This window comes from Neofelis nebulosa, chromosome 1 (genome assembly GCF_028018385.1).
Source record: "Neofelis nebulosa isolate mNeoNeb1 chromosome 1, mNeoNeb1.pri, whole genome shotgun sequence".
Taxonomy (NCBI): Eukaryota; Metazoa; Chordata; class Mammalia; order Carnivora; family Felidae; genus Neofelis; species Neofelis nebulosa.
This window is the reverse complement of record NC_080782.1, coordinates 65,915,165-65,933,287: the sequence shown is the minus strand read 5'-3', so window position 1 is coordinate 65,933,287 and position 18,123 is coordinate 65,915,165. Positions and strand designations below refer to the sequence as shown.

The following is an 18,123-nucleotide window of genomic DNA, read 5'->3' as shown; positions in this document are numbered from 1 at the left end:
TAAATAATCAGTGACCATACATTCTTCCTCTTCAGCCGAGGTTGCAAACAAGCTATGCTTAAGCCATTGTGACCTGCACAATGTTTAAAAAGATTTGAGTAACTACCAACTGTATTAGTTTCCTAGAGTTGCCATTACAAAGTACTGCAGTATATGGCTTAGAACACACATTTATTGTCTCACCATTCTGGATGTCCAAAGTCCAAAATCAAGGTGTCAGCAGGGCCATGGTCCATCGGAAGGCACTAGGGAAGGATCTGCAGGCTTCCCTCCCAGCTTCTGGCAGCCTCAGGTATTCTTTGACTTGTAGGTGCATCACTACAGCCCTGAGTTCATCTTCGTATCATCTATGCATTGTCTTTCTGTCCAAATTTCTCCTTTCATAACAATGTCAATCAGAATGGATTAAGGCCTACTGCAATGACCTCAGTTCAACTTAATTATCAGTAAAGACCCTATTTCCAAATAAGATCACATTCTGAGATACTGGGTTAGGACTTCAACATATCTTTTTTAGGGGAACACAATACCACCAACCACTAAAAATGGTGGCCTTCATCTTTAAAAGTGCCATAGTCCTCACTACTCCACATTGATTCCTTGAATCTTGAGGCAAGGGTCACCACAACATATAGCTTTAAATTTATAATCTCTGCCTTACAACTGAGAGACCATGATGGGAACAAGAAACTTAGTAGGCCCTAGTCATATACTCCTCCATTTTGCAATTTAGACTGTTATGGGGCTCAAAAAGTGGGTATGTCTTCTATACTCCCTCTTTTCCCTTCCGGTAGCTTGCAGATGGTGATGAAATTGAAGTCATACATGTTAGGAACTTGGGTCCAAATCAACAGGTTGGATCTGACCACAGTCCAGGAATACTTGTGTGAGATTTTACATGAATGCAAAACTCATAGGTTGCCTCTCTTCTAGAGTTTGCTTAGGTCCAGCCTACTTTCTTCCTTAACCCTGAAACAGTAGGTACACAAACCAATGACAAGCTTTGTGACTATGTTCTTACCACTCTACCAGGCTACTTCTCTGAGCCTCAGTTTCCTTTTCTGTAAGATGCATCAAGAATCAAGCCGGGATGGTATAGATCAGTGGAGCCCTAGGTGCTCTCAGGTGAGAGTGGGGTGAGGAGTAAAGTGGAGAGCAGAGCCCTCTGCCTTGGACAGGGCCACAGCTGTTGGCCTAGTCTGAACGAAGGTTTTCTGTTGTAAGTTTGAAAATTGACAGAAAGATCAGTTTTTTTCAAATAACATCACCCTAAGGAATCTCTACTTTTAGCAAGTTCCTCAGGTGATCGTTACCAGTAAAGCTCGGGAACGATTAAACTATTAAGATTTCTAAGGGCCCCTGCAGTCTTTAGACAATTTTGTCCTAAAACCAAAGACCAAAAACTTTGGAGGGTTAGAAGGAATGAATTCACCAAACTACAAGTGGATCAATTTATTAAGTAGGAGGTGGAGAAAGTGAGGCACAAATAGAAGTATGCAACACCCAAACTGAACCCAATCTGAGATTCCTGAAAAAACATGTGTCGGTCACACAATTGGCCACTTCCTCCGACTTGTCAGGGAAGATGAGGGAATAAGTCAGGTGACAGGACAGGTGGTTGCTCCTGGGGCTGGGAATGATCTCTGCGGAACTTTCAAGGCCAAGTCTCGGGCTCAGGATCGAGACCTCATAGCAGATGCAGCCAGACCCAGCAAGATGGCTGCGACCGTGAAGCCCTGGGCAGCGATCCGGGTGCGCATCATGAGCTGAGATCGGTGGCTCTGACCCCGGTGGAAGCAGTAGAGGCCGTAGGTTAGGGCGGCCGCCGTGCCCAGGCAGCCTGAGGAAGGGACAAAGCAAGTACGGAGTGGCAGGTTTCGACCCCGTAGGCCTCTCCCCGCTTTGGATCCCCTACCAGAGGGTGGAGAGCTCAGAAGAGAGACCGAGGGAAGGCGGGTGGAGCCGAGTGGGAGGCTTTGGTCGAGGTAGGGTCCTCCTAGTTATAGGGCTCGCCCCACCTCAGCGACCCCCAATCCCGCCCAGCTCCAATCAGATTCACCCCTCACCGCCCGGCCACTTCGCCACAACTCTGGTCCACTCTCACTCAGGTCCCCCTTGGCTTTCCTGGTCCTCCCCTAATTCATTCCCTCAGACATCACTATCCTCTCGGTCTACAGTTCCTACAACACCTGCTTACCTACGGGTACCATCGGGTTCTCGCGGGTCTTGCGAAGGAATTTTTCTTTGAAGCTTTCGGGAGTGCTGTAGACACTGGGGCTAAAGCCCTCAATGACCGGGGGTTGTGATGGCTCAAAGGGTGCCTCCGGAGTCACAGGGCCAGGAACCGCCATCTCCCTGCAACAGCTTTAGGAGAAAATAGGGACGCTAAACCCCGCCTCCTGATGAGGTCATGAAAAGGGCGGGGAAAAGGAATTTGCTGAGCATTGTACGCAGGCGCTAACCGCTCATTGAATTCTGGGAGTCGTGGTAAACTGCACGATATCGCTAAGGGGAGAACTACGTTTCCCAAAAAGCCTGCACAGCCCTGGCGCGCATATGCCGGAAATAGTCTGCTGCACGAGGTGCTGCGAGTGAGAGGAGCCCAGTTGTAGTTGCCGGTGCGGTGGTCACTGCAATGCCCAAGGCCAAGGGGAAGACCAGGAGACAGAAGTTCGGTTACAATGTTAACCGGAAGCGTCTGAACCGAAATGCTCGACGGAAAGCAGCGCCGCGGATCGAGTGGTGAGGGGCCCGGGGTTTAGGAGGCGGGGGACCTCTGGTGAGACGGCCTGCGAGATGACGGTTCCGTGATCTCTTTCTTTGCCCGTAGCTCCCACATCCGACATGCCTGGGACCACGCTAAATCAGTGCGGCAGAACCTGGCCGAGATGGGGTTGGCTATGGACCCCAACAAGGCTGTGCCCCTTCGTAAGAGAAAGGTACTCACATAGCAGAGTCCCGGCCCTTGACCCCTGCTTCCCGCCGTACTTAGCTGGGTTTCAGAACTTCATCCTGTCTGTTCCCACGCTCACGCTTTTCCTGGGTTTGCGACCTTCCCACAGCCAACTCGGGCAGCTTGCACTGACTGTGGATGAATGTCTCTTTACCACTACGCTCAGACTCCTCAGCACACGTTGGACCAGGGTTGGAGCTTCCCTCTTTTCTTCTCCATTCATTTTTCCCTCCGAAATTAACCTGTTTGGGTTCCTCGTCATCTCAGTGGTGTTTTCCAGAATTCATCTTTTTCTGCCCTTAACTTTCCTAGTAAGGGCTCCCTCAGATTTTGGGATCTTTACTTCCTCTTCCTTACACCTTCCCCTAGTCATCCTGGTCTGAGGCTCCCTTATTAGCTTCTCCCAAATAGGTCTTTTACTGGACCACCCTTTCAAAAATGGCACACTTTTTTACCCAGTAGCTTCTTCCCTGCTTTAATTCATAGCACTTGTAAACACTTGATATTTTATATATTTGTTTATTGTCTGTGCCTCTTTACCCCAGCATAATCTCCTTGGAGACAATTTTGTGCTTTGTTCACTATTAAACCCCCAGTGGTTCTTAGGATGTGACTAGTGCTCAATAGTTAACCTAATGAATGGGCTTGCTGTTTGGATTTGTCCCATTGCTTTTATTTTTATTTTTTATGAATATAAATTTTTATGAATTTAAATTTTTTTATGAATATAAAAATTTTGTATGAATATAATTGTCAAATTGGGTCAAATACAACACCCATTGCTCATCCCAACAAGTGCCCTCTTCAGTGCCCATCATCCATTTTCCCTATCCCCCACCTCCCCATCCCCTTAGTTTGTTCTCTGTATTTAATAGTCTCTTGTGGCTAGTCTCCCTTCCTCTGTTGGTGTCTACTTTTTTTCCCCTTCCCTTCTCCCATGGTCTTCTGTTCAATTTCTCAAGATCCACATATGCATGAAAACATAAGATATCTGTCCTTCTCTGACTGACTTATTTCACTCAGCATAATACCTTCCAGTTCCATCCACATTGCTGCAAATGGCACAATTTCATTCTTTCTCATTGCCAACTAGTATTCCATTGAATATATAAACCACATCTTCTTTATCCATTCATCAGTTGATGAACATTTAGGCTCTTTCCATAATTTGGCTATTGTTGAAAGTGCTGCTATAAACATTGGGGTACATGTGCCCCTATACATGAGCACTCCTGTGTCCCTTGGGTAAATTCCTAGCAGTGCTATTGCTGGGTCATATGGTAGCTCTATTTTTAATTTTTTGAGGAACCTCCACACTGTTTCCAGAGCGGCTGCACCAGTTTGCATTCCCACCAACAGTGCAAGAGGGTTCCTGTTTTCCCACATTCTCACCAGCGTCTGTAGTTTCCCGATTTGTTCATTTTAGCCACTCTGACTGGTGTGAGGTGGTATCTCACTGTGGCTTTGATTTGTATTTCCCTGATGCTGAGTGACGTTGAGCATCTTTTCATGTGTCTGTTGACCATCTGGATGTCTTCTTTGGAAAAGTGTCTATTCATGTCTTCTGCCCATTTCTTCACTGGATTATTTGGTTTTTGGGTGTTGAGTTTGGTAAGTTCTTCATAGATACTAGCCCTTTGTCCGATGTAATTTACAAATATCTTTCCCCATTCCATCGGTTGTCTTTTAGTTATGTTGGTTGTTTCCTTTGCAGTGTAGAAGCGCTTTATCCTTATGAGGTCCCAATAGTTCATTTTTGCTTTTAATTCCCTTGCCTTTGGAAACGTGTTGAGTAAGAAATTGCTGCGGCTGAGGTCAAAGAGGTTGTTGGCCTGCTTTCTCCTCCAGGGTTTTGATGGTTTCCTGTCTCACATTTAGGTCTATTTTGAGTTTATTTTTGTGTATGGTGTAAAGAAGGTGGTCTAGTTTCATTCTTCTGCATGTTGCTGTCCAGTTCTCCCAGCAACATTTGCTAAAGAGACTGTCTTTTTTCCACTGGATGCTCTTTCCTGCTTTGTCAAACATTAGTTGGCCATACATTTGTGGGTCCAATTCTGGGTTCTCTATTCTATTCCATTGGTCTATGTGTCTGTTTTTGTGCCAATACCATACTGTCTTGATTACAGCTTTGTAGTAGAGGCTAAAGTCTGGGATTATGATGCCTCCTGCTTTGGTTTTTCTTCAATATTACTTGGGCTGTATGGGGTCTTTTGTGGTTCCATACAAATTTTAGGATTGTTTGTTCTAGCTTTGAGAAGAATGCCAGTGCAATTTTGATTGGGACTGCATTGAATGTGTAGATTGCTTTGGATAGTATTGACATTTTAACAATATTTATTCCTCCAATCCATGAGCATGGAATGTTTTTCCATTTCTTTGTGTCTTCTTCAATTTCCTTCATAAGCTTTCTTTAGTTTTCAGCATATAGGTCTTTTACATCTTTGGTTAGGTTTATTCCGAGGTATTTTATGGTTCTTTGTCCCATTGCTTTTAGACAGGTTTCTTTTTATTCCTTCATGCCAGAGTAAAATGGCACTACTGTTTCTTGATCAAATAAATGTGAGGCTATTGCTAAGCACTGTCAGGTTGCTCCTCTTCATAGAAAAGAAGTCATCTAAAAAAAAAAAAAAAAAAAGAAGTCATCTGCTCCTCAGTGTAAATTATGAAGAGCTTTCATATGCATTGTTTCACTTGATTAGCACAGATGAGGTGAGGTAGGCAAAGGATATTATGCTGATTTTATAGATAGGCACAGAAAGATTAATTGCTTGCTTGAATCCCTTTTGGGAACCATAAAGCCTCTGGGGCAATGGTTCTCTCTGTCATTTCTTCCTGCCTGAACTTGTGTAGGGATTTTTGTGGGTAGTGCAGTTGTGTGAGGAGGGCAGGAACCTCTAGAATTTTCCCTCATCTGGGATCCTTCATTTGTATACTGGTCTCACAACTTCTGTTCTCTTCAGGTGAAGGCCATGGACATTGATGTAGAGGAAAGGCCTAAGGAGCTTGTGCGAAAACCCTATGTGCTAAATGGTGAGTGCTGGTTACATTCCTCTAGGTCACTATCCTGCACAGTCAGGGCTAAAAAGGGCCTCAGATGTCTTCATTTTACAGATGGAGAAACTGAGGTTCAGAGGGAAGAAGGGAACTGGTCCAGGGTTCACAAAGTTAATACTGCGTCTCTAACTGGGACATTTTCAGTCTACTTACTAAACTCCAGTGTGTGAAGTGAGGTCAGAGATGTTCAGGGAGGATGTAGCCAGGTGCCTTAAGAGAATAGAAAAGAAACCATTAAGTCTCAGGCACATGTTCAGCTTGTCATGAATTTAAGGACAAACAGATTTTTATAGAGATTCTACCATCTCATTTAATCTTTTCATTGACAAGTCAATTTCATGTATATTAAGCCTATAGAGGCTGAATATTAAAATAGAGCAGAGTAAAATCTGCAGGGAAGCAGGTATACTCTGAAATTCTCCACCCATCCTTCTTCTTACCTGTCCAAGATTTTTAACAGTTCTCCTGAAGGTAAAAGGGTTTTATGAGACTGATGCGCTACCTACTGTGCTAACAAGGCACCTTTAAGGTAAAAGGGTTTTAAATGGCCAGACATTACATAGAGAATTCTTGAGTTCCTATTATTAGTTCATCAGTGATTCTCATAAGAATTAGTACACAGGATTGCATAAATAAAACCAGGTGTACTTATTGTAGTCAGAGTTAATCTTAAAAAGTTTTACTTCTCATTCTCTAAAAAATTTTTTTAAATTATGGTAAAAAACATACTACATAAAGTTTACTATCTTAATCCTTTTTCATTGTATAGCTCAGTAATGTTAAGTATGTTTATCTTGTCATGTAGCAGATCTCCAGAACTTTTTCATCTTCAAAACTGAAACTCTACCCATTAAACAACTAATCCCCTTGTTCCTGTCTCCCCACCCCGACCTTGCCCCTGGCAACCAAGTCAAAGATATTCTTGACCATAAGCAATTTAGCATTTAACCCTTGAATAACATTTGACCACCTTCTTTCTGTGAGCTATTTTTCACATTGAGAAATGGGGAGTGTTTGCCTAACGATTTTATTTATTTATTTTTTTAAGTTTTTAAATTTATTTTGAAAGAAAGGAGAGGGAATCAGCAGGGGAGGGACTGAGAGAATGGGGGACAGAGGATCTGAAGTGGGTTCTGTGCTGACAGCAGCAAGCCCAATGCCAGGCTTGAACTCATGAACCATGAGGCCATGACTTGAGCCCAAGTCGGATGCCTAACTGACAGAGCCACCCAGGCCCCCTTGCTTAGCTGTTTTAAAAGCGAAGCCACAATTGCCTCCACAGCTTGGCTTTTTACCTTACATAGAGCGGTGAGGTTCCAGTGAGACCCAGCCTCAGGCCCTGGTTCCTGCGGCGTTAGTTCTCATTCACACCTTTCCATTTCACGTTATTGTTGTAACACTTAAAGAAAAGAAATTCTCAGGAAATTTTAGAGATGGAAGGGAGTCCCAACCTCTGGTAGGCAATGTATCTTCATTTCTGTCCCCAGGACCTGGTACTAAGTAGAGATTATTAGTTTGGTACCTGTCTGTTACCAAGCTTAGACCCAAAGAGATAAGACTTGCCTTTTAGGTAGTTGTAAAACTGATAGATGGTTGTGTCATAGGCACAGCCTGAGATCCAAGGGGCTGAAGAGTACCAAATTAGGGATGAAGAGGCAAAGCCCATCTGATGGCCATGGTTTGGGATTAGGTGAAAGAGTGACTGGGCAACCAAAAAGTACAGGAGGCAAAACCTCTTTTCCTGTTTCTTGGTTTCTCTCACCCCAGACCTGGAGGCAGAGGCCAGCCTCCCAGAAAAGAAAGGAAATACGCTGTCCCGAGACCTCATTGACTATGTACGTTACATGGTGGAGAATCATGGCGAGGACTATAAGGTGAGTGGTTTGGGTCCCACGGGAAGAACCACTTGAGTTTGTTGGGAAGGTACCCTGGACAGTTTGGGGTCTGATCTTCTTGACTCTTGCCTGAGACTGAGTTGAAACAAAGAAAGGAAAGAGAGACTTTAGGAAATTGATCTCATTGACAGATGCTTATAGCTGGGATAGACTGACTGGCCTGTGATTCATATCCCACTCACAGATATGCTGTTTTATTTGCATGGTATTTTTAAAGAACTTGAACTGGTTGCTATTTTAATTATGGGAGGTTTCAAATAAAAATTCACGTTTTTGACTTCTCTTAAAAATTGACAAATCTGGCTGCACTGGACTCTGGTGCCCAAGTGGGATCAATGGCTGTGGATGGAGCATTAGCTATTCCTCTGGCCCTAGCTCCTGCCTGGTCCCCGAGGGCATTTGCACCCATTTCCCCACATATACCATGGTTTTTGAGGTGAGGAACCTGAACCTCGGGGATATGAGGTGGCTTGCCCAACTCAGGCAGAACTAAGGGTTGAACTGTGCCTGTCCAGCCCTCCTCAAGTGGCCCTTCTCCTTTCTTAGGCTATGGCTCGGGATGAGAAGAATTACTATCAAGATACCCCGAAACAGATTCGGAATAAGATCAACGTCTATAAGCGTTTTTACCCAGTGGAGTGGCAAGCCTTCATTGATTCTTTGCAGAAGAATAAGATGGAAGTTGAGTGAGTGGCTTATGCCTGCCCCAGGTTGAGGCCTTCTCCTGGACCAAAGAAATTGGAAGCCAGGGTTTAAGGCAAGAAGGGGCATGTGGCTAGATGAGGCTGGCCAAACCCCATGGAATCAAAAGGTCACACATGCACACACACACACGCACATACACGCTCCCCTCTCTGGGGAAGGAACAGTCTCCATGAGGTTTCTTGGGGCCCTGGGAAAAGCTAGAACCTAATGTTTTCAGAGTGGGTGGTTTGTTTACATATAATATGTACATAATAAAATAAGGCTATTTTATTTCTCTGACGGTTATGTGTTTCCCCTCCCAGCCAAGCCCTGGGACTGCCCCTGTGAAAACCAACTCAACCAGAGCAGAGGCCGTCCAGCCCTTTGTGTGCCACATTGCCACGCCCTCTTAGGTGTGGCCTCCCTCCTCTTCTCACTTGTTCAGTTCCATTGCTCTGCCTTGCTTTTCTGCACAGCATTAACCCTTCCACAGAAGCCTGCCAGCAACCCTGGACTGCTCAGAAGGGATCTGTCTTGCCAACACTAGCCCCACTCCGAGGCTGGAGGTTGGCAGACTGGTTGTCCATGGCCCTACCCTGTGGTTTGATGGCCAGAGGGCAGGTAGCTGCACTGCTGCCTCCTTGTGACTGGTCTTCATTGCATCTTCAGATGGCTTGCCCTGAAAGGAACCCAGGGCCCCCAGTCTGCTTTCTGAGACTGGGGGACTGCTGAATACCACTCTACTGTGTGCCAAGCACTGGGCTACACACTGTGTGGCCAGTCTCTGGGGCAGGCCTAATTTGGTCATATGAGGTGATGACTCAGAACAGGATCACAGGCATGTTGTGGGGTAGGCACTGGGCATTTTCTGGTCTTGGTACTTTATCTTCAGCTGTTATAATTTTTTTAATGTTTTATTTATTTTTGAGAGAGTGCAAGTGGGGGAGGGACAGAGGGAGGGGGCACTGTAGAGAGACGGGGCCTAAAGGTGCAGTGATGAGAGAATTACGAAGCAGGGGGCTAAGACTCTCCAGGAGCCCAAAGCACCAGTCCCCTGGCTCAAGCCTCTTTTATTTTTGCAATTTGTCTGATGACAGCAAGCACGTACAACATAGTATTTGGCATCTTGACAGGCCGTGCACCTGCAGTGTATTCCATACTGGGTCATGAGTATGTCTGGCACCAGACAAAACATTCTTACCCCTGGCCTGGTGCCGGTATGATGTCCTTCTGGAGAGGACGTGCAGTCCCGGCGGCTTTCAGTTCCTGCTGCTCCATCCCTTTCCTTCAGGACATTCTCACGGTGCCTCCAGCTTCTTGTTCTCCAACATCTCCCCCTTTTTGTTTGTATACAACGGACTGTAGGAGGACATTGTATAACCTGAGGTGTCCGTAGGTACATTGACAGGCTTGTTGTCCTCGGTACCAGACTGCACATGCAAGGATAAATACGCTGCATATTAATACAAACAGAATAGCAGTAGAGAAATTAAAAATACTAATACGCTCTTTAGGGTTTAATTTCCCCAATCCCTCTGATATACTTTCTAAGATCTTAGAACTGGATAACATGTCCAGATTTGTTTTGAAAGTCTCACATATTTCTGCTTGCAGATGGTCCATCAGACACATTTCTGGAGAATATTGCCATGGTTGAGACATGTGAACCAGCAGCCACAGGCCAGTGCACGCTCTAAGTAAATACAGGCTTTTGGATGACATATTAAAGGGTATAGAATTGTTAAGACAGGTGTGTAATGAGCAGTTAACACAAGTTATAAGGGTCTCAGAATCATTCCAAACTATCTGTCCTTTCAGTAGTAGAAATATTGCTGGAGCTGTTTTTATAATATGTGCCCTTCCAGGTATGGAAAGGGTGGTGGACAGGAGTTAATTTCCCTATATGCTTCTGTAACAGTCATTGTAAATGACTGGGTGCGGAAATTCCCCCACCATGCCAAACGATTGAGCCATCAGCAGTGGTGCTGATAGTTTGATTATGAACACACCATCGTAGATTTTGTAACGAATTTTTAAGGCAAGCTGAGCCCATAGGGCTTTAATGAATGACGCTTCCATAGGAAGCATTTAAAAGAACTCACCCTATTTCCCTTCTATATACGTCCCAAGTCACGCATCTGTCATTCTGACAATGTGCGAGTAGCATAAGATAGAAGCATTGGAGGAGTGTCATTAATTGTAAGGTTGGAGTCAATCAGAGAATGGGCTGATAGTAAGAAAATATGTTTGTGTTGGGTCCCATTTTTAATAATAGATAGTCATACTTGAGGCTTACTCTTGAGGCAGTGTTGCCCGTAACCAAAACGTAAGGAGGACACTCGATCCCTATAGTGTAATTATCCATAACAGGACTTTCTTCATTTGGCCTATGTAGTCCTCTGCTGTCAAATGGCCCAGGTGTCCATTCTGTGTCATTTGTATATACCAGCACGGGGGAGTCGTACCAATTTATGCCCTGATTGAGAGGTGGATGAGGGATATAAGCCCAGTAAGTATAGTTATCAGCGTTTACTGTAGTAGTGATGACCGCAAGCATCGCAAGGAAAAGGTGAGCAGGAGTTTGCGGGCTGTGAGTCTGCATCAGTATTTTTCAGCATCATGTGTCAACCTCTTAACTTGTCCCCAGGTAGGAGGCTGAGCGGTCCTAGTGCGCCTGAGGAGAGGGCATGGCACGTTAGGCACAAATTACCAGTTTCCCTATGGACATTCTGTGAAACTCTTTGACTGGTGGGATTATGTCTAACCAAGGTCACTTGGATTGGCTTATTCCTGGGTTTCAACTGGCTACTGGGTAACCACTGGTAGCCTTGATCCATAGAGACATAAGCATACCCTTTGCCCCACACAACAACCTCTCCCTTTTCCCAGTGTCCCTTCTCATCTTTCCAATATACCAGCTGATGAACAGGGGTGACCTTTTGCTTGTGCCAGTGTACCTTAGCAGCAGGACATGTATGGGGTACTTGTATGTCCAAGAAATTTAAAGTATATAAGGCACGATGTAATTGTTCCCGTGGCGTAGTCTAAGTCCTTCTTCTCCCCCTTTTTGTTTAATTAACATGTTTTTAAGTACCCGATGAGTGTGTTCTATGATCCCTTGATCTTGAGGGTTACAGGGAATGCCAGTAAGATGAGTAATTTGTTGTGCTGCAAAGCAGCAGGCTACCTTATGAGATATGTATGCAGGGCCATTATCACTTTTAATGTATAGCCTTTTTTCCTGTCCATGCTGTGGCCCAGATATATCCGGAGAAGGTATCCGCAGTAACATGTACATAAGAGAGGTTACCAAAAGCAGGAATACGGGTAACATCAGATTGCCAAAGTTCATTTGCCCATAGTCTATGAGGATTCACTTGAGAAGTATATGGAGCCACAGTGAGGGGCTTGCAAGAAGGACAGGCACTAACGATGTCTTTTGACTCAGCATGTGTTATAGTGTGTCTATGGGCAAGTCCTCGAGCATTAGTATGGTGAAGCATATGCTCCTGTTGTGTCATCTGTAAAGTGCCTTGTAATAAGTCATCAGCAGTGGAATTTCCTAAGGCTAATGGGCCAGGAAGGTTAGAATGACTGCAAGTATGAGTGATATATAAAGGATGTTGCCTATGCCGTCTGTATTAATTCTTGTAAATGCAAAAACAGATAATGTAATTCATTTTGTGAAACAATATGTACAGTTTCAATATTTAGGACTATGAACCATACATATAGTGAATCTGTCACAACATTGAGGGAAGCAGGTACAAGATGCAACAATTCTATAACGGCTGCTAATTCAGCTTTTTGGGTAGGGCTGTTAAGGTTGGGATCACGGCTAATGTTTGGAAAAGATAAGGTATAAGTCGGATTCCCAAAGCAGGTCACAACCAATTTATATCACCTAGTAACTTCTGGAAATCATTTAAAGTTTTCAAATTATCTCGGTGAATCTGTACTTTTTGGGGAATGATGGTTACCTTGTGAATTTTTACACCAAGATAAAGGAAGGGATCTTGGTTTTGCACCTTTTCCTCTCCTATTATTAGGCCGTATTTGGGCCTAATAATAAAGATAAAGATCTACTTGTGTAGGCGTTTGAATATCATTCATGTAATGGTTAATCAATGCTTGTGGGAACTGAATACGCAAATGTGAAAGCAGCTGATTAACAAAATGCTGACACATAGTAGGGCTATTAAGCATACCTTTTGGAAGCACTTTCCATTGATAGCATTGCATAGGAGCCATATGATTGTATGAAGGTACAGAAAAAGCAAATTTTTCTCTATCATCTGGCTGTAGTAGAATTGTGAAAAAACAATCTTTCAAATCTATAATTAATGACCAGTTCTGACAAATCATAGTAGGGGATGGGAGCCCAGGTTGCAAAGGTCCCATACTCGTTTACCTTCCTTAAGTCAGTCAACATTCTCCATTTCCCAGATTTTTTCTTTATCACAAACACAGGAGAATTCCATAGACTGGTGGACATATCTATATGACCTGCATCCAGTTGTTCTTGCACTAATTGCTCTAAAGCCTCTAATTTCTCTTTGAGAAGGGGCCACTGATCCACCCACACTGGGACAGTTGTTAACCATTTTAATGGCAAGGCATAACGTTGTTTAGAAACAGTGGCCCTTAAACTAAATTTGAATTCTGTGCAAGATATCCCAGTCCCATATAAGGAGGCTGCATTTTGGCAGTAATTGGCTCCGTACACCCATTTTCTTGTCCAAGCCCTTCTAATGGTTTTTAACTCATTTTTGGACATAATATTGGTTGCAGCAGGAGAAACATAAGGAATATTAACATATGCTCTTCATTGACTTAATAGGTCTCTTCCCCACAGATTAATGGCTCTATCAGTAATATAAGGCTGGATAGTAGCAGCCTGGCCTTCAGGCCCTTTACACAGAAAAATTTCAATGCTCTGTTGGATATCAGTCAGTAGCTTTTCCTACACCCGTGAAGACTGCGGATACAAGTCAAAGTGGCCAATTCTTAGGCCAGAACTTAGAAGCAATGATGGTGACATCAGCTCCTGAATCTACCAGGCCAGTAAACTATTTTCTGTTCATTTGTAAGGTCAGCTCAGGCCTTGTGTCCTTTAGAAATGTTTGCCGAAGTACCCCATTTGCCGGTAGATCCAAACCCTCCGTGTCGTTCTGTCGGCTTGGAATTCAAAGCAATGTAAGGCAACAACAATAGTTGAGCAATGTGATCTTCTGCCAAGACACGATAAAGAACAGAAGTACTAATCATTACTAAAATTTCATCCTTAAAATCAGCATCTATAATTCCTAAGTGGACATGAACTCCCTTGGACATAAGACTACTTCATCCAATAAGGCCAACGGACCCTGAAGGAAAAGGGTCATAAATCCCATTTTAAGCATATAAATTCCCATGGAAGTCTTGAGGTCCAGAGAATCTGGAGCAGGAATATCTAATGCAGCGCTCCCTCGTGTGGCATGGAGGAGGTCATGGACAGATTTGCTTGATGAGTCCCGCTGCTCACAGGATAACAACGTGGAATCTGATTCCCCATGTTGTTTACATTCGGGCCCTGGGGAGGGCCTGTTATCCTGTTTCCCTGACCGACTGAGGTGGCAGGGGAGCTCCATTCTTAAGGAAGTTAGATCTACATCGATGTGCATAGTAATAGCCTTTATTGCTTGGTGGGGGGGAGCATTAGTATTTCGTTTTGGTTGCCAAGGTGGATCACAGGAATTGTTACGACTCAGCTGTCGACAATCCCTTTTATTTATTTATTTATTTTTTTATGACAATCCCTTGTATAATGTCCCAATTTGCCACAGCGAAAACACTTGGACTGTTTGTAAGGTCCAGTGCCTTGAATAGCCACTGCCAGTAACCCCATTTTATAGATCTCTGAGCCAATATCTTGACAGGCCTTTAAATAATCGGTTAAATTAACACCTCCTTGAGCCTTCACTGGGCATAAAGCTTGTTGGCATTCCTTACTAGCATTATCAAAAGCCAGCAGCTGTAAGAGGAGATCGCGTAAACCTGCCTGAGAAACAGTTTTTGTAATAACAACCTTTAGTCGAGCCACGAAATCTACATAGGGCTCATTAGAACTCTTTAACTTGAACACAAGAGGGTGTAGCCCGTCCTGGGGTAGCTCTTTTCTCCCAGACATTAAGGCAGCACAATCTGACCTATGACACTGCACGATCATTGTACTGAAGCTGAACCTGTAGGCCAAACCCTTGTCCAGCCCGGTAAGTTGTTCTATGGTAATGGGCACAGGAGGATTCACGGCAGCATCACGCCAGGCCTGTATCTGTGTCTTTATCCCACCAAGTTCTAAATTGCAAAAATTTAGAAGCACTTAGGACAGTGCGACCTAGGACCTCCCAGTCCCACGGAATGAGTCGCTCTGAATTTGCTAAACCAGACACCAATCCCAACATACAAGGGGAATTAACACATACTGCATGCAAGCCTGTTTCAAATCCTTAATTACCTTAAAACTTAAAGGAACATGATCAAATTGTTGCCCTCCCTGAGGATATTGCTGATTAGGAGGAATTTGGCTAATGTTGACAGGATAAATTGCAGGCATACTAGCCATTAATTCGGTTGCGCCCACCCCCCACCCAGCCTTAGCTTGTTGAAGCATCTGCATCATGGGGGAAACAGGAACTGTGATGCTCTGAGCGGACGTATCAAAAAATGGGTTTTTTGAATAAGTGGAACAGTTAGTTTCCTTAAAAGGATTGACTGGCTCAGGACCATGGGGTATTGCGGGATGCAGGGGTGCGGAGGCTGGAGCTGTGACTATCTCTGGGCCATTAACCCATGATTCCGTAGGTTTCCATTCCTCCGGTGGTGGAGGTTGGGGCTCGGGTTCCTCGTTATCTACAAGCTCATGATCACATTCAGCCAGTGAAAGGTTGTGAGGACCAGTGCCCCCTCCTCCCAATTCTGACTGCAAGGGTTGTAAAGCCAGGGAAGTTAAATTACACAAAGACCATATGGAGAAAGGGATGGCTTCCCCTTTTTGATGAGTGAGGGGCAAAGCATGTAAAGCCAAATTCCATTGTTTCTGATTCAAAGCATTTTTTTTGCCAGAGGGCGTAAACCAATAACAATGTTTCTTTACTAAATAAGACAAATCTTCAAATGTGGAACGTTTCACTTTTACCACTGAGCTCTTTAATAAAGTCTGCAAGAGCTGAATATATGAGTCCTAACTAGATGAGGTGGCATTCCCCATACTTACCTGCAGAAATCCCAAAGGATGAGCTTCCTGGCTCCAAATTTCCCTTTGGTTCCCTTGGCACTTCTTCAGCAGTGCTGCACACTTCCTCCCTCAGGTCCCTGTTTGGGCGCCAGCTGTAGAGAGACGGGGCCTAAAGGTGCAGTGACGAGAGAATTACGAAGCAGGGGGCTAAGACTCTCCAGGAGCCGAAGCACCAGTCCCCTGGCTCAAGCCTCTTATTTTTGCAATTTGTCTGATAACAGCAAGCACGTACAACATAGTATTTGGCATCTTGACAGGCCGTGCACCTGCAGTGTATTCCATACTGGGTCATGAGTACGTCTGGTGCCAGATAAAACATTCTTCTCCCTGGCCTGGTGCCGGTATGATGTCCTTCTGGAGAGAACGTGCAGTCCCGGCGGCTTTCAGTTCCTGCTGCTCCATCCTTTTCCTTCAGGACATTCTCATGGTGCCTCGGGCTTCTTGTTCTTCAGCAGGGGCCAGAAGATCTGAGTGGGCTATGAGCTGAAAGCAGCAAGCCTGATGTGAGGCTCGAACTCACGAACTACAAGATCATGACCTGAGCTGAAGTCAGATGCTCAACCAACTGAGCCACCCAGGTGCCCCTATCTTCAGCTATTATAATTTTAAAACCCTCTTATTCCTAATGTTTCTCCTAGAAGTGCCCCTAAAATCTGGTTCTTCTTACTGCTCTTAAAAAGGACTTGGTATTTTTATATAAATCACTTCATGTAAAACCCTGTAAGGTGTGTGGCTTTATCCTTTTACAGGTAAGGAAACTGAAGCTTGGGAGGTCAGTGTGAAGTTTGAAGTCAATTCTGACAGCTAAGCCTGGGCTTTCACTTGCTATCCTCCCCTTTGAAGGCAGCCTGGAAACTGAAGAGGTTCCCAGAATCCCCTCCTCGGGGACCCAGCCAGTTTAGACCCCAGCAGTGACTGGCCGTTGTAAGCTGTGTTCACACAGCCTTTGGAATCTAGTCTGCAGCAGAGCTCATGAGGACTTTTGTTGTTTGGCTTCATAATGCCCTCCACAGCATTCCATATTCAGACCTTTGATGGCTGTCCCCTTGTTTCTTTACCCAATTCAGATGCCAATTTTAGGAAGCCTTTCCTACCACTGTGCCCCACCCCCAGGCTGTGTAAGTGTCCTATTGTCCCTACGCCCCAGACTTCCTGTAGCAATAAATATCAGTCATAAATGCCTTTTAATCTGCTTGACTTCTGCCTCCAGACTGGGCTGGAGTGTGGACACCTTACCTGGGAATCCAGAGCCCAGCCCAAGGCAGGTGCTAGGGGAATGCTCCATTCTGATCTCTGGAATGGAGGCAGTTAGACATCCTTTGCTCCTGTTTCCACACCCTGGCTCCAGCCCATCAGCTAGAACTCCCAAGGAATGTCAACCAGGCTTGGATACCTCCCAAAAGATACTGAGCTGTGGGTTGAAGGGTCAGAGGACCGGGACTTGCTGTTGACCAGTGATTGTGTCACAGGTAGTATTCTGGGACCACCCTCCATAGCTGCCCCTCACTGGAGCTGTAAGCACCCAGCATGTACTCCTCAAAATCAGAATTCAAATGAAACCACAACTGAATTTTTGGCATTTATTGTGTGGCTCAAACTGCTGCCAGTGCTCTTTAATGCAGATTGTCCTTGGCAACCCTGCAGGTCTGGGTTCATAGGGCTTGGGCTGGGACAGCAAGGCCTCTTTACTTCCAGATCTTTGGTGGGAATTCTCCCCATGTACCTCATGGGCTCACCTCGCAGAGGCAACAGATGAGGAAAAGGTGGAGGTTCTTTTCACAACTACTAGAAAGGACTTCGGGGATGTGTGAGCCAACAAACAAGACAGACTAAGACTATTCCCAGGTCTGAGGTGTGGGCAGGTGCTCGAGGATGAATACCACAGGTGAGTTTCAGCAGCTAGTTCAAAGTGCTGGCAATTGCTACTAAACTAGCATAAGAACAAATGTTTTCTAAAGTCAAGTGGAAACATCTTTTGGAGAATCTAGTGTTTCATTCAGGAAGACGGGGAAGAGTCCTCAGATTCTCATCAGCACCTCTCTGGAGGACTGGGAGGGCTGTGATGGACTGATTTCACCATCCCACCCCGTCCTTACAGCTGGATGCCAGTGTGTCAGTGCAAGCTTACAACCCACATCTGGGCACCAAGAGGTACCAGAGGAGGCTTCTTGGGATAGGCAGCCAGTCCAAGGTGGTGGTCTCAGTAGTCTCAGGAACCTAATTTTGCTCAGACCATCCACATGACCAAGCTTTCAGCCAAG

At 44.9% G+C, this 18,123-nt stretch overlaps 2 protein-coding genes across 2 annotated transcripts; one reads left to right on the top strand and one right to left on the bottom strand.

Moving 5' to 3' along the window:
• Positions 1-1,437: 1,437 nt before the first annotated feature.
• Positions 1,438-2,402, bottom strand: HIGD2A (HIG1 hypoxia inducible domain family member 2A). The gene is made up of 2 exons (XM_058724081.1): positions 2,198-2,402; positions 1,438-1,840 (listed from the first exon to the last, which is right to left on the bottom strand). The coding sequence occupies exons 1-2, from the start codon at positions 2,349-2,351 to the stop codon at positions 1,674-1,676; spliced, it is 321 nt and encodes a 106-aa protein (XP_058580064.1). The 5' UTR covers positions 2,352-2,402; the 3' UTR covers positions 1,438-1,673.
• Positions 2,403-2,502: 100 nt separating this feature from the next.
• NOP16 (NOP16 nucleolar protein) lies at positions 2,503-8,877 on the top strand. Its single transcript, XM_058724068.1, has 5 exons — positions 2,503-2,742; positions 2,831-2,939; positions 5,914-5,983; positions 7,775-7,881; positions 8,449-8,877. Exons 1-5 carry the CDS (start codon positions 2,636-2,638, stop codon positions 8,590-8,592), a joined length of 537 nt encoding a protein of 178 aa, XP_058580051.1. The 5' UTR covers positions 2,503-2,635; the 3' UTR covers positions 8,593-8,877.
• Positions 8,878-18,123: the final 9,246 nt, after the last annotated feature.

Bases quoted from the DNA above. Each gene is read 5' to 3' on its own strand.
- HIGD2A (XM_058724081.1), bottom strand. From the start codon at position 2,351: ATGGCGGTTCCTGGCCCTGTGACTCCGGAGGCACCCTTTGAGCCATCA. The intron at 1,841-2,197 runs GTAAGCAGGTGT...TCCCTTCCTCAG, and splicing joins GAACCCGATGGTACCCGTAG to GCTGCCTGGGCACGGCGGCC.
- NOP16 (XM_058724068.1), top strand. From the start codon at position 2,636: ATGCCCAAGGCCAAGGGGAAGACCAGGAGACAGAAGTTCGGTTACAAT. The intron at 2,940-5,913 runs GTACTCACATAG...TGTTCTCTTCAG, and splicing joins TGCCCCTTCGTAAGAGAAAG to GTGAAGGCCATGGACATTGA. The intron at 5,984-7,774 runs GTGAGTGCTGGT...CTCTCACCCCAG, and splicing joins AAAACCCTATGTGCTAAATG to ACCTGGAGGCAGAGGCCAGC.